This window comes from Neomonachus schauinslandi, chromosome 3, assembly GCF_002201575.2.
Source record: "Neomonachus schauinslandi chromosome 3, ASM220157v2, whole genome shotgun sequence".
Taxonomy (NCBI): Eukaryota; Metazoa; Chordata; class Mammalia; order Carnivora; family Phocidae; genus Neomonachus; species Neomonachus schauinslandi.
Window position 1 is genome coordinate 168648821 of NC_058405.1, and position 16450 is coordinate 168665270.

Genomic DNA, 16450 nt, shown 5'->3' on the forward strand with positions numbered 1-16450 from the left:
CTCCTCCCTCTGTAGAAGCTTGAGGGGATTTTTCTCAGGATATTTACTGTGGGCAACTACTCAAATTCCTGGAAGTAAATCTCACCATATTGTGGAGCTCTCTGTGACTGGGCCCTCCTGAAGTTTTTAACTCTCATAGTTGTCTGCCCTAATTCTCCAGCAACTTGTCAATTACAGTTCAGTTTTTCCTACCCCAGCAGTGGTTCACAAAGTGGTTTCAGCTGTGAGTCTCTGCTCCAGTTAAAACTTAGTTCTCTGTATTTGCTTGTCTGTCTCTACCATTTGGGAGGCAATAATTTACACTATGTCCTCCCCTTTCTTATGGATCCAAGAAAAGTTGTTGATTTTTTAGTCTGTTTAGCCTTTTACTTGTTGTTAAGACGAAGTGGTGACTTCCAAGCTCCTTATATGTGGGACAGGAAACCATTCCATGACCCCTTTTTATGCTACCCCCAACACACACACATCTAAATACATGCTATTCAATCATCCATCATTTATCTCACACTTTCTGTGTGTGTGTGTGTGTGCGTGCACGTGCACACATGTGCACACTCCAGGCAGGGTGAAAGGTGTTGAAAATATGAAGATAGATAAAATATAGTCCTTGCTCTCAAGGGGATTAGAATCTATTCTGGGTATGTCTGTGGTATTTACCATCTATACCACTCTTTCTATATTTACAAGGTTTAAGATAGGGACTGCTAACTTACAGCTCTATAATTCTTTGTAAAGCATAACACAACAAATTACAGACTTGGCAGTCAATAAACACCTGTTTTTTGATAAATAAAAATAAATAAATAAAATAAAAATAAATATATACAGTAGTTGCCTTATATCAATTTCCCTCAAAACATGTTCGAAGTAACAGATAGGTCATTGACAAATAGTGGGCAGTAGCAAAGCAACATGAATGTGTCTGAACTATGAAGTGAAAGAACTGGGTTAAAGTGTTTGCTTTGCCCATTAACAGTACAGTCCTGAGAAAGTGATTCAATTTCTTGGAGCCTAAGTGTCATCACTTATAAACAAGTATAATAACACTTAGACATAAGGTTGCAATAAGGAGTGGATGATAAAATCAGCATAGTGCCTTATACCTCTCTCAACAAATCATATGTATCATAACAACCTAAAGGTAACTCTAAAAATGCCTATACATACTGTGTTTCTTATTACAGAGAATATAGTTTTAGTATAACAAAATTCACTGAGAGAAAAACCACTTAACCCAGTTTATCTGCTCAAAGAACAAAAGTTGATTGAACATTTACTCTCATTTGCTCTACACAATATCTACATAAATTGATGAAAATGCAAAGTGTATCCCACAGTCCAACACATTCCTACAGAGTCACATATGCTATCATACAGATATGCACTAAGTACTAAAACACTAATTTTGCTTGGATTGGTGGTGGGGGCAGGAATGGCAATACAGATTGAACTTGTTAAGGTTTGAGGATTTTCCAAAATGAGAAGAGTGGAAAGGCATTCCAGAGAGGAAGAAAATTGCATACAAAAGCATAGAGACCTAAGTTTGTAAAGAGTAACTGGATATTGGGGATAATGTTAACAGAGAGAACCTCAGATATTCAAGGCAGGCCAGAGAAGAAAACACTTAAAGTTGTAAAGGTTATATGGCTTTGATCTTCACACAACTGAGTCCACAACCACTTACCTATCCATTAGGTTTTTAATGTATGAGAGTTAAGTATCTAAGTTAACTTTCCCATGTTTCCACTGTAGGTAGCATATTATTTATTATAAACCAAATCATTTCATGGAACACAAATAAAAGACACCATTGTTTCTACTAGACACTAAGGAAAGGAGATTCAATTAGAAAAGTAAATAATGTAAAGGAAAAAAGATGTCAGTGCAATCACCTTCTTCTCCTGACTAAAAAAGCTATAAGGAGTATAAGAATTCATTCTTCTTGTTATTCAATTTACTTATTTATTCATTCCACAAATATTTGCTGAGCAGCCACTATATGATAGACACTCTATTATGTGCTAGAATTTTACAGTGAACTAGACATGGCCTTCGCCCTCAAGGTATTTACTATTTAGAAAAGTAGGCAGAAATTAAACAAATACTTAAATAATTGCCATAAAGTAAGTGCTACAAAGAATCATAGAGTGCTATGAATGTAATATGGAAAGAATTCAATAACATATGGGAGTTAGTAAAGCTTCCCTCAAGAACTGACCTTTAAGAGGAGATTTGAAAATTAAACAGAACTTAACCCAGACAGGAATACAGATATGCATTTTTGTTTGTTGGAGGGGCAAAGGTCTTAGAATGAAAGGAAGGGCAATCAAGCTAGAGAGAGCTTAATATACAAAGGAAGTTGGCTAAGACTGAAAGCTAGCCATGAGTTTTAATGTCATCAGCAATCAGGACAAGGCAGGGCCAAATAATATAGGAACTTAATAAGAATTTTGGCCATTGTTCTCAGAGGATGGGAATTTTAAGAAAATAAGTAATATAATCCAGCATATAGCCCAATTTGCTTATACTTTTTAACCCATTTTTCTTTCATGAACTCTTCCCAATGATTCCATGAGATGCTGTCTTTAGACTGTTGAAACAACTCACATTCACTATGTAGAGAGTTTGTACATTTTTAGCTATTATTTCTTAAAAACAACCAAATGTTTGACTTGCAATTTCACCTCTCTGAAAATATAAAATCACTACCATGCAGAACTGAACCTCTAAAAAAGCTCTAAAAATTTACTGTCAAGTCTTCAGAGCATAGCTCAATAGAGGCTACCTACAGATTGAGAGAAGAAAGAAAGAAAACCCATCACCTCTTACTAAGCATCTACCAGGTGCCAGGCACCCTAATAGGTACCTTTTTTTTTTGGAAATCCATGTGGCAGAGGATTTATTTCAACATTCAATTACATATTCTGATTTCCATGTAGAGATTGAATAAAAATGATTTCAAAGAGGCCTATATTCACTAAAACAAATACCTTAATTTTATCACTTTCATTATATATTTTAATATAATATTTTACAGTTAAATGGGTTCAAATTAGGGATCAGGCAAAATAATTTCAGTGTCTCTAAAAGCAACAGTCTTCACATTTTATTTTTACACTTTTGAACTTTAAATTACACTCTATGTGACTGAAGAGAGACCTTTAAAATTGATTTGGTCTCATACAATATTGTTCATCTTTTCTTTTTTGAAAGAAAACAGTGTTCTATTTTAAGAGTCAGAGAAAAATAAAGCTAATTAAAATGTTCATAGTTATGAATTTTTATTTTTTATTTTTTTATTTTTTTAAAGATTTTATTTATTTATTTGAGAAAGAAAGCACATGAGAGCGGGGAGGGTCAGAGGGAGAAGCAGACTCCCCGCCGAGCAGGGAGCCTGATGCGGGACTCGATCCCGGGACTCCAGGATCATGACCCGAGCCGAAGGCAGTGGCTTAACCAACTGAGCCACCCAGGCGCCCCATATAGTTATGAATTTTTAAAAGGCTTTATTTGATTATAATCTACTGTTTGGATTTTAGAATCAGAAGGTAGCCCATTGCCAAAATGCTTCTAGTTACTCTTAAAAACTCACATAAATATTTGTTTAATGACATTTTTTATATTTTATTCAAAGACCTCTCCCTTTGAATCAAGGTCTTTGCTACTTACAAATAAAAGAAAGAACCTTTAGGGGCGCCTGGGTGGCTCAGTTGGTTAAGCGACTGCCTTCGGCTCAGGTCATGATCCTGGAGTCCCGGGATCGAGTCCCGCATCTGGCTCCCTGCTCGGCAGGGAGTCTGCTTCTCCCTCTGACCCTCCTCCCTCTCATGCTCTGTCTCTCATTCTCTCTGTCTCAAATAAATAAATAAAATCTTTAAAAAAAAAAGAAGAAAAAAGAAAGAACCTTTATACACTTAATTCCCCTGAGCAAAGAGTACCTAAGAATCATAGAGTGAAATGGGTTTGTTACTTGCATATTTCATTAATTAAGGTTAAGATAAGCCTATAAATTCATTATACTCACCGTTTAAGCCAAATTTAAATACCACAAACCCCAGAGATATAAAGGAACATGTTGCACCTGCTCAGCATCCTAATAAATTCATTTTTAATTTAAGTACATTTGCAACAGGGGCATTTTTTTTTTTCTGGAAAATGCATTACAATTTAGGGACTTAAAAACTTATTTTAAGCAGTTTTCAGTAATAGTCTCTTAGGAACATCATATAGGTTTAATATTTTATAATAATTTGACTCATTCCTAGAAAATGGTTACTAGTTAATACTTACATATGTAAGTATAAATGGTCACTAATTTATATTTATTATACATATATTTATATATATTAAAATTATAAATTATACCAATATATTTCTTATTTCTATCCTTCTTTCCAATACTCCTTCAAATATTTATTTTCTACTAAATGTACATCTTTTTATAGGTAGTACTAAATTTATTTTGTTTTTAATATTTAGAGAAAACTGACAAATATTTTTTATTTAATATTTCATTTAAAGGATTAAGAAGTTTGAAAAATATGCTTATATAACTGCCTAAGCAAAAATATAGACATTTTCATCTTTTATCATGTAAGATTGCTGAAGAGCATCAGGATTTTGAGTCATGTATATTTTCAGATTAAATGGTATTTAACCTTTGAGGAAATTTTGTTTTTTCCCTAGGCCAAGTATAAATTGCATAGCTTTTTAAAATGCAATACAATGTCTATGATTAGATTTAGTACAAAATCAAATTTCAATTTAAAAGCCAGCTGTAAATACATAAACGCAAAATTGCTTATGTGTTACATTTAACAGTCTTAAAGCAGCTTTCAGAAACTATCAAAGCTTTAAAAATTCCATTTAACCCAGAATGTCTGCTTTGGCCCAACAGACATGTTTAAACATTATTCTACTTCCCTTTTGGTATTCCCCATCTCAATCAGCTAAGATTTCTTCATCAAAATACAGCACATATATTATATTTTACCATAAATGTAGTTTCACGTGAAATTCAGAGAAATTAAGTAAAGAGTTGAAACAGCCTGTCTTAGTCCAGTGCTTGTTTTCTTGAAGGTGCAGTTTCTTTGAACCTAATGATGACTCATTCTAAGTATTTTGGATATTGAACTTCATAGTCTTTTCTTGCCACCTGTCCCAATTAGTGGCATGGAAAGAAAAACTTACACTACAATGTTCAATGAGTAAATAGTTAAAGAATATAAATACTTACTGGGCTCCTTTTTTTTCTCTCTACACCAATGGCCTGATGGGTGATTATTCGGGCTGGTAACTGTCCAGTTTGGCTGCCATGTGAAATGGCAGACCTGATATGGAAAGTTTTTCTAACCAAGAGATCGAAAAAGTATTTTAAGGTCATACAGAAAGAACCCAAAACAACAACAAAAAAAATGACAAAACAAAAGCCACAGCATTTTCGATGAATTGCGTGCCTTAAAATGGTGAACATTAGAAAAGTAAGCATATTGTCCAGATTCCGCAGGGGGTTCTAAGTCACCAAATGACAAAAAACAAGATTAATCATTAAAAAACAAAACAAAAACAAAAAACAAAAAAAACTCCAAGCTGCAGTAGATTTAATTATGAGGCTAAAACTACCTCATACTTTACTTGGAAGAACTAATTAGCTATGGTTTATTGTAGTGTTTTTTTTTAAAAAACAAAACCAAAAACAAATATTTCCATATTCCAGATTGCTCTTTTTGTCATCTTCATTCTGCTTCAATATTCCATAAGAGGTGCTCCCTTCCTCCCTTTTATACAGGTTTCATGTTCATATTGTGAATAGAGAAGTTTCTGAACAACTTTTTTGGAACATTTTCTATCTATATTCCAAAGCATGTAATATATACATAAAAAAGGATATAAATATTTGATATAGGAATCTTATTTACTTGTCTACCATTTAAAAGAGTTACAAATATATCACTTATTTATGTTAGGAAGTTATTCAGGAAAATTTAAATTCAGGCTTGTTCTCTCTTACTATGTAGTATGAAATGTGTGCACAGCTGAAATCGATACACTGTATTAGAAAATAGTGCACCTACATCATCTTTCAGATAAATGTGAAAATATAATAAATATGGATCTATTTTATTATGTCATAGATGTTTCATCTAAATGGTGTTTTCCTCTTCAATTTTTTTATGATTCTAAAATAGGACTACTTTTCTCATCCTGATTCCAATCAATCTTCCCAACACAATCTCTGTCACACAAGTCATTCTATCTAGTATTTAATGAGCTAAAACCAGACAGAGGCAATGGTCACCATTGTTTAAAAAAATCTATTCAATAAATTATTTTCTAACCCAAAGGAAAAAAGTACCTGGTAAATTACCTATTTATTTTTAAATATGAATTCTTCAATGTAGCATTTTGATAAATCATGCTATGCAGCAGACAGCTTAACTGAGGCACAGATAGAGTTAAATGAGGATGAGAAGGCTATGGGAAACAAATACAATTATAAAAACCACGCCCTATACTGCTGGATTTAATTCTGGTCATCTGCTTTGAATTGACAAAGGACAATAAAAGGTAGACCCTGAAGCTAGAAGTAGGCTGAAATGTAAATATTTCAGAATTTTATATTAAGCCTGACTGGTTACTGAAAACAGCTAAGGAATAGGTGAAAGCAGAGTTACTCTTTGCAACTTGAAACTCATTACTGCCAAGCATCATCCCTGGTTATATTGTAACAGAACTATGCTAATGAAGCCAAGGTCTTAGGTTCCAGTGAGCCAGTCAGCATCTTGTAGTTTCTGAGTTAGAGCTTTATCTGCCTTCCTGCAAACATGTGTCCTTACTCAGAAAAGGAACTATGTGTGATGGTAAAATGAAATAATGTAGGTCCATTACTAGCACTGGAAAAGCAATGCAAATTTCATGTCCAATGGACAGTGGTTGTAAAGCAACATCCTCATATATAAAGGATCCAATATATATCCTAATAAAGGAGGATGATAGCTCCATGACATTATATGATACTAATTATTAACTAAAAGACAAAGATAATATATGAAATTAAAAATAAACATTTTCTTTGGTAGAGAAAAATGAACTATTTATATGATTTCTAACAAGAAATAATACTGGAATTTTATTTTTAAAAATAAAGTTTTAGATGGCATTATTTCTTATATACCCAAAAAATTCCCTACAGCTCTGTGCCAAATATACAATAAAAACAGCTATTTTTTCAAAAAGTTTTCTCATAAAATTTATTTTCCCATAATAACATGTGTTATTCATCTGAGGGAAGATACATTTAAAATATATTTTTACTTTAAAAATCTAAACTTTCTGACTTTTTCAGAGACATCACCTTTTGCTATCAATAACAAAATATTAATGCTGCTACTTGGAGAGATATCTTAATGTATTAATTTATTTTGTATTCATTTTTCAGTAATGAAGACATCTATAACCATTAAGATTTAAGGCTTCTATTCTACACTATAGCATAGAGAGGTTCAATGAATTACTAATATTTTTAATACCCAAGGTCAATGGATCAATGGTTAAAATAAATTTATCTCTTCATAATCCTAACAAACACTATTTCCAAAACAATTTTCACACAACTAAATTCAAGCCACAGATTACAAATTATTACTTATTATAGTAATGGTTAAGGATAGGTATCCATACTCCTCATATATATGCTACATTATGTATTACACTGCTTTACATTTTGTTGGCACCTAATACTTATTTACTTAAAGGGAATATATAAAATAGAGAAAATAAATGTAAAATATAAACACTGGTAGGTCTAAAAATGTACTTTTTAGAAGTATTGAGTTATTGAATGCCAGCAGTAGCAAAGAAGACCAATGGAATGACAAAGGAGAGAAAACTCTCAAGAATTCTAATGAGGGTAAAAGGTCTAAAAGTCCATTCCCATTATTTGCTATATTTCACCTTGTTTGAGAGAGTTCACAAAGTCTAAGACAATAACACAAAATCTGTTATTTTTATGCCTTGCTGTTTTCTATTATGTCTTAACCTTGTGACTGTGATAAAGTACATAGTAAATAAGTTTTAGGGCCTTTTTCTAGCCAACTATGTGATGTCTCAGGGGTCTAATGTTAAATATTGTCAACCAGATTTTTTTCCCCAAGAAGATATGCAAAAACTTGGAGGTTACAACAAAGCTGGGTGAAAAGGTGCTTATATAGATAAGCACCAAGGTTGATACAAGAAAATCATCTTGAAAATAATGCATTTCAAAGCATTTCAATAAAATATATCTAACAAAGATTAAGGAAGTATCTCCAAAACATTATAGGGTGGTTTTTTGCTTGTTTTGGTTTTTTATTTTTATAATATAGAAGTACATCTTCATTTCAAAAGCGTACTTTTTCTGTGTTCTAGTAGATTTAATTATGAGGGTACTAGATGGGATCTTGAGAGATGTACTAGATGGGATATTTTGGTTTTAACAAAAGAAAACAAACGTATCTAGTTTAGGGAAAAAAGAGAAAATCACTTCAAAGTTACTCTCAAGTTCCAGGAGTATCCTATGGACTACTGGCTGTAATACAACCAGTCATCAGAAGACCAGAACCTGGAAATTCCCTCACCAGTAATTTGGGGTGAATGGTCATTCTCTCTTTCTCTGCTCTCTGTCTGTTTCAGTGTGTTGGCTCCATTCTGCCATCTGCACAGCCCTCTCTGACACCCAAATGACAAGAAAAAAACATGACTATGTTCTAGTACCCAAATGGTCAAGAAATTAACTGATACAGAAACACACAGGAAGGGATTCTGGTTGACCCAGTGGGTGTCTTACGCCCACACACCTGATCTGTGGTGATGTCATACTGAAAGAACATGAGGAGAGGTAGACATATTCATCTAGAGAACATATAATACACGAAATGGTGATCTATAAAGTATCAAGTTTTATGAAAAATATTCATTTATTTGTCCATTAGGCAAATATTTAATGAAAGCTTATGATATTTTAGGCATTGTTCTAGACATGACTATTCAGATAGTGAAAGAGGTAAACAGGGTACTGAGGTAAGCTGCTCTCATGAATTATAGAAATTAGAGTGGTTTCATACAAAACAAATAATAAAACAAAATACAATGAACTTGCTAATTAGAGAAGAAAATAAGGATGGAAGATCTTTTAAAAACAAAAGTAATTTCCTATGTTCTTAAAGACAGAAATTAATTCCAGAAATAAATTTAAGATCCCTATCTATGATGTCTCTCTAAACACATTATAGGTTTGAGTCATTCTGAGAGGAAGGGAAATTGCACACCTCTGTAAGCAGTTGCTCAGTGAATTACAGTTATATAAATATATTTGAAGGCTATGTAATACATAGAATAGGTTAATGCAAGATTACTACTCACTCATACAATTCAAAACTTATTGGAAATATTAGCATAATGTAAAATAACCAGTTTTCCTTTACATGCCCTCTACTTATTATAATGAGCCAATATTGGACAGATTATGTACTTTGGAGGAACCCACTAAGAACACAAATGAACCATAATGTAGTTATCTGGAGTGAAATTTTTATATTACAGTTTTTCCCTGCTCTCTGAAAGTAGAGTATTTGTATTAAACCCTCCCTACTCTGAAATGGTACGAAGAAAAGAAGCAATTATCATTCGTAAAAGTGAAAATCCTCTTCAGATTTCTTCTGGTTAGTGAAAACAGGTAGTCATGTAGGTCTTACATAAAAGTGAAGTGACATAAAGCAAGTTTTGAATAGTGGAGAAAACCTGTAAATGGAGAGCTTTTAGCATGTTCTAAGGTACAGTTGGAATACAGTAGCATAATGAAGATTTCAGCCAGTTGTGCCTCCTTTTAGGGCTCATTCAGAAAAGTAGTTAGAACACTGACCTGACCAAAAAACAGAGAATGGGACATCTGGAGAGGTCTGTCCTTGGGCCACTTTCTGGTCTAAGAATCTTTCAATCCCCCTTGATGATTTTATCCAAGCCCCAATGGTTAACTTAGGTGGATTCTGATGTCCCCTGAATACCTATCTATGGTATAAGGCTTTCTACCTCTCCAATTTAATATTTTATTCCATCCCCAAATTTATCTTGATCCACACTACACTATAGGTTCCATGAAGGTGAGAATGATGTGTGATTTATTTGCATGCATATGTCTAATATCTAAAGCAGTAAACATTAAGTACACATTTATTAACTCTGATTTCAGGCCTTCTTTCTAAGCCTGCACTTATATTGCACCCATTGGAATGCCTTTCTCTTCCATCTACCTACCTTGTAAGCCCCTATTCATCTTTTCATGATTCAATTCAAGCACCTCTTTGATGAAATCTTTCCTGAGTCTTTCAGAATTAGCCATTCCTTTTTTTGCCCAGCACTCACACCTACCATTAAGACAAGACCATACCTTCATTCATATTCTGGCTTCTCATTTCTGTCTTAGCAACTATAATTTTTTATATATGCATATATACATATTGTATACATTTTATATATATATATATATATATATATATACATACACACACATATATACACAATACTTATGTATAACTCATCTGTAACCCTCTACAAGACTGCAAGATTGTTGAAGTCAAGGACAATATATTACTTGCTATTGTATTCTTGGGCTAAGACTATCTGTTGAGTGAATATATATATGTCATGACTAGAAATGGCTATTTTCCAAAGGAACAACAGATAAGTGAAACAACAAAAAAGGTGTTATTAGTAAGGAAAAAAAAAAACTATTAGAGCTATCTTTAAATCAGTAGATGACAATAAAGATATGATCATGGGGTAGTACAAAGTTTACATGAACTTTTAGAAATGCTACTTAGGTATCAACAACTATTTTTTTTAAGAAACAACTAATTCTTATTTCATGTAGAAACCTTGGTCATACTTATTTTATTCTTTCCCAAATCTGTTTATTCTATTGTCTTACTTTTTACTCAAAATGGTTCTTAAAAAGGTAGAATATCCAACAATATAGACCATGTTGGTCAAAGATCTGTAGGTTACTTTCCTATTTCTAAATATTACAAAATTGACATGGATCTATTTTTTGATCACTCTCTTCTTTACCTTATAAGAGCTTAAGAATTTTAAAATTATAAAATATATAATAATCATAACATTTTATGTTGCTTATTTTAAAGACTGCCATTTACAATACCCATGACTATTTTTTGTTAAGCCTGTGGAATCTTGTTCCATGTACAGCAAAGTCAAGAAAACACAAGAAGAAAAACAAAGATCTTAGACTGCCTTTTAAAATTTTCTCATATTATTCTGATTGAATAAACTATTTAACCTATTTCTTTTCCCTGATTCAGAATTCAGACCTCAATTTTCCTTTTCTGTCACATCATTGAGCTTCTTGTCATTTCTAACCAAATCAGCTCATATGCCATCAAAATCTTATTTTGATGTTGAAGAATAAAATCTATCTGAAAGTAATGAACACAGGTTAGAAGCTTGTAAACAAATTTTAATAACTAATGATGCATTCCTTTGAAGTGGCTATTCTAGGATAGGTTACAAGTATTCTCTTCTTGAAACAATAGTCCAAAAAAGAAAAAAAAAAAAGTGTTAAGCTCTTCTAAGGCTCTCACATTCTGGAACTTAGATAATTTTTACTATTTACTTTTGATAAACAAAAATGTCATAACTAAATTTCATAATTATTAAAAAGTTTCGACATATAACTCATAGAACCAGTGCTCTGCTAATCAAGCAGCAGAATATGGAAATACCTTCAGTCCCTATACTGATCCTAGTATGATAGTCATTTTTATAAACAGGTATCATAAGCTTCATAGTGTTTTATTTTCTGAGGTTGTTACCCTTCTAGATATATTTGTTATGTAAATTCAAAGTATTCAAAAATCATTGCCTTTTTTTACTACTTATCTAAGTGCAGAATTATTTAAATTATCATAGTTCTTTAAGAAATTCACTATATCCCAAATAGTCTACTGTATCAGTATTTGAGACACTTTTGTCTTGATTTACACAAGACAGTACTCCTAAGAAATGTGTAAATACTACTGAAAAAATCAAATCTATTAGAGGGATGCTGTTATTTAAAATACATAATAGTTCTTATATAAAGAATAAATTCATAGCTATGCAGAAGACCATATCTCTTTGAAGTTCATATTTTCCTATTACCTATTCTGGTTAAAGCAAAACATAAGAAACTGAAGCCACAAAGCACTGATAGTCTGTTTAACAGACTAAGGATGTAAATGAGAGCCAAAACAAGTTTGCAAAAGGACTGGTTGTCTCTGAGTAACTTTATATATACTCATATGCATTTATGTGTATGCATATATCAATCTACATAAGTACTTATAATTCCCTGTATCTAATTTAACTAATTTGTGGGTTTTCAAAAACAGATGTCATTTTTCTTCTAAAGATAACAGTATTAGTCTTATTATGGTAATATGGAGTAGTCTGAAATTTCCAAAGTGACAGTAAAGGGACAGAAAGTGAGATTACTAAAGTTACCCATTCTTATCTGATTGGTCCTCTGACTCTCCTAGTCCCCAGCCTAACAGTTTTCCTCTTGCCTGCAAATCAGAAAAAAAAAAAAAAATAACAGACTTGCTAGATATCATGTACCATAGGCTGACAGGATCTTTTATCAGTCTTAGAGTAACAGTAACTGCACTGAACTCAAGGTGTCAGTCATGATGGCATTGTTACTCTTGTTCTTTTCCTAGGCATGCCTTGATAACTCTTATCTTCTGCCTACAGTCATGGTCCCTGCCGGGCAGAAGAGCATCACCATCAAGTACAAGCAAGCTGGCCTGTCTTTATGCATTGTGACACCACTGTCCACTCACAGAGAAGAGAAGAGAAAGAAAGAGGCAGCTTTACCCGCAGAAAGGAGAGGTCCCGGTTGTGCTCGATGCTGGTTATCTCCAGGTTGCCCATGACTACCTCACAGTTCTCATAGTATTTGCGCAAGGCTCGATACTGCTGCTCCAGGTCAGAGAGAGAGCTCAGCTTGTTCTCTGTTCCTGCACACACTGCCAAGACAAGAAGATACAGGGGAAGTTACATAACTTCTCCATGACATGCACAATGACAATGTCTCCCTCAACTCTCTAACCCACACACTCTCCTTCGTTTCCCCGAATTAAAATATTTTGAATGTCATTAATACCCATAAACCACGTAGATATAATATCTTCACTTTTATTTTCCCCAGCTATATTATGATATAATTGATACATAACAGTGTATAAATTTAAGATATACGATATATTTGATACACTTACATATGTAAAATGATTACCACCATAGCATTAGCTAACACCTTCATCTTGTCCCATAATCGCCATTTCTTTTCTGTTATGACATTTAAGATCTACTATGTTGGCAACTTTCAAGTATATAATATAGTATTGTTAATTATAGACACCATGCTAAATGTTAGGTCCTCAGAACTTACTCATCTCATAACTGGAAGTCTGTACCCTTGATCGGTATCTCCCCATTTTCCTCACCCCTAAGGCCCTGGTAACCACACTCTACTCTCTATTTCTGTGAGTTCAGCTTTTTTAGATAAGACAAATAAGTGATACCAGTTCTATATTCCTAAATTGCATGCACAGAGTACAGAGACTAAGAAGGCAGGGGTTCCAAAGAAACAGAGCAAAGAGCGAATATTAAAACAATCACATTTGTAGTCTATACATTTTAAACATATGCTAGAAACAGAATATGTTACAAAATATGAGCTTTGATTGATATCACTTGGGTCATCACTCTGTATATTTCATTAGTATTCTAAGGTATAATGGACTGATATAAAGGATCTCAGTCTGCTTTCTTTGACAGCGTGGATCTTGAGTCTGTTCACAGGTGAGCACCGAGTATACACACATGTGTGTTCTTTACTTTCTGTCTATGTTGATATTTTCCTTGTCTTCCAGAAGTCAGAGTTTTAGTTATTACTTCTCATGGTTTCTCTATCTACCTACACAATATCTTCATCATTTAATACACCAACTCATCTTCAATAGACTGAAGAAAAACCTATATTATGAATCTTGTAATAATAGTATGGAAAGTTGAAATGGATGTGAAATAATCTTCTTTGAGTATGTTACATAATATATCCAAATTAAGGCAAGTTATAAAGTGTAAACTTTGAAGAGAACAGAGCTGTGTAATAAAGTCATATAAACAGTTATATGTTAGGCACACAGAAATGACAAGTCATAATTCTTTGGTGGTATTTAAGGGAATGGGTTTCAAGCAAATGGGTTTCCATACACAAAGGAAAAAAAAATACCTAGATGGATACATTCCAATAATTAAGACCATCTTAACAACTGTTTTGCCTACTGACACATCAAAAATAACAAAAATCTAAATCTAAAAGTCTTGAAGAATAATGTAGGCCTTTGACCATAGGGAAGCTCAGTGCTAAAACAAACAAACAAACAAATCATAACCTTTTTTTGTCTGGATGTCTAAAGTTCCTCAAACAGTAAATTATCTAGAAATATTCTTTTAAAAGTGGAATTGTGTCTTTCTAAAAGATGTACTAAAAGCTAAACCCCTGGTATCTGTGACTATGACCTTGTTTGGAAACAGGGTCTTTGTAGATGTAATTGAGTTAAGATGAAGACCTTAGGGTAAGTCCTAAATCCAATATGATAGTGTCCTTCTTTTTTTTAAAAATATTTTATTTTATTTATTTGATAGAGAGAGACACAGCGAGAGAGGGAATACAAGCAGGAGGAGTGGGAGAGGGAGAAGCAGGCTTCCCGCTGAGCCGGGAGCCCGATGTGGGGCTCGATCCCAGGACCCTGGGATCATGACCTGTGCCGAAGGCAGACACTTAACAACTGAGCCACCCAGGCGCCCCATGATAGTCTCCTTCTAAGAAGAGGAAAATACCATGTGGACACAAAGACACACAGCGGCAGGGGTGGGGGTGGGTGCAAGAAACAAAACAAAACATGTAACTATAGAGGAAAAGATACAGCTGCACTCCAAGGAATGACAAGAATTGATGGCCATCCCTAGAAGCTAGGAAGAGGCGAGGGAAGATTCTACCCAGTTGCAGAGGCCCTGCTGACACCTTGATATTGAATTTTAGCCTCCAGAACTGTGAAAGAATAAATTACTGTTGCTTTATGGTTTGCGGTACTTTGTTACAGCAGCTCTAGAAAACCAATACATAATCTTTAGACTGTTTCTGAAATCTAACATATAAAGAAATATTAAAAATCATTTCCTCTCTAGGGTCCTGTCAGCTTGTCACCTCCAAGCTACTCCCCCACCTTCTCCATTTGTGAGTGCCAAGTCTCGCACACACCATGCTGGATTTCATTTGTTGCTTTTGAGAATGCAGTTTTTGTACAGTGCTAGGGACAGAGGCAAAGACTTCTGGAATCCTCAATATCCATTCTCTTCCTCCTCCAGAATAATAAACTACACAACCTTCAGCTGGGCATGTGGCCACCCCAAAAAAAGATTTCATTTCATTGCTTCCCTTGGAGGTAATGTTGTATGACACTTTGCCAGAACTTCATTTAAAGCATGGCTGGAGCTGACTTTGCCTCTTTTCTTCACATCTTTCTCCAATATGCTGCCTGGAATGGGGATGGGATGGCTAAACCTTGAACCACCATCTTAGCCCGTAAGACCTAGGGACACACCCTAAATATTTGCTGAAAAAATGAGCTAAAATGAACCAGGGTTTTCAAACAATTAAGGTTTTACATTGCTTTATTATCATTAACATAAAGATAATGGTGAATTTTGATTATAGCTACTAAAATATTACACAGAGGAAGGATTAAATTCTAGTTAAGTTATATGCTTTTGACCTTAAGTAATTTTTACTATTTTGTCTGGTTGTTTGACTAACTTCAATTCAGAATGAAACTACAAAATCATTTTTTTTTTTAGTTTTTATTTACATTCCAGTTAGTTAACATACAGTGTAACATCAGTTTTGGATATAGAATTTAGTGATTCAGCACTTACATATAACACCCAGTGCTCATCACAAGAGATGCCCTCCTGTTTTTGTTTTTTTTTTCTTTTTCTTTTTTTAGAGAGAGAGAGAGCCCCTGTGCAAATGTTGGGGGAGGGGCAAAGGGAGAGGGAGAGAGGAGAGAGGGAGAGGGAAAGAAAGAATCTTAAGCAGGCTCCTCGCCCAGCATGGAGCCAAATGCCAAGCTCAATCTCACAACCCTGAGATTGTGACCTGAGCCAAAATCAAGAGTCAGACACTTAACCACCGAGGTGCCCCTACAAGGGCCCTAATCCCCATCACCTATTTCACCCATTCCCCTACCCACCTCTCCTCTGGTAACCATCACTTTGTTCTCTACAGTTAAGAGTCTGTTTCTGAAGAAACTAAAAAATAATTCTTGATCATTTGAACATTTTACTGATC

At 33.9% G+C, this 16450-nt stretch overlaps 1 protein-coding gene across 1 annotated transcript in view; it reads right to left on the reverse strand.

Moving 5' to 3' along the window:
- Positions 1-13529, reverse strand: part of ERBB4 (erb-b2 receptor tyrosine kinase 4) — a 674126-nt gene extending 660597 nt beyond the window's left edge. The window contains exons 1-2 of the mRNA XM_021702992.1: positions 13484-13529; positions 12907-13058 (exon numbers count right to left, since the gene is read on the reverse strand). Of these exons, the coding sequence (XP_021558667.1) occupies positions 12907-13058; positions 13484-13529 (198 nt within the window). The remainder of the gene's footprint in view (positions 1-12906; positions 13059-13483) is intronic.
- Between the last annotated feature and the right edge of the window lie 2921 nt (positions 13530-16450).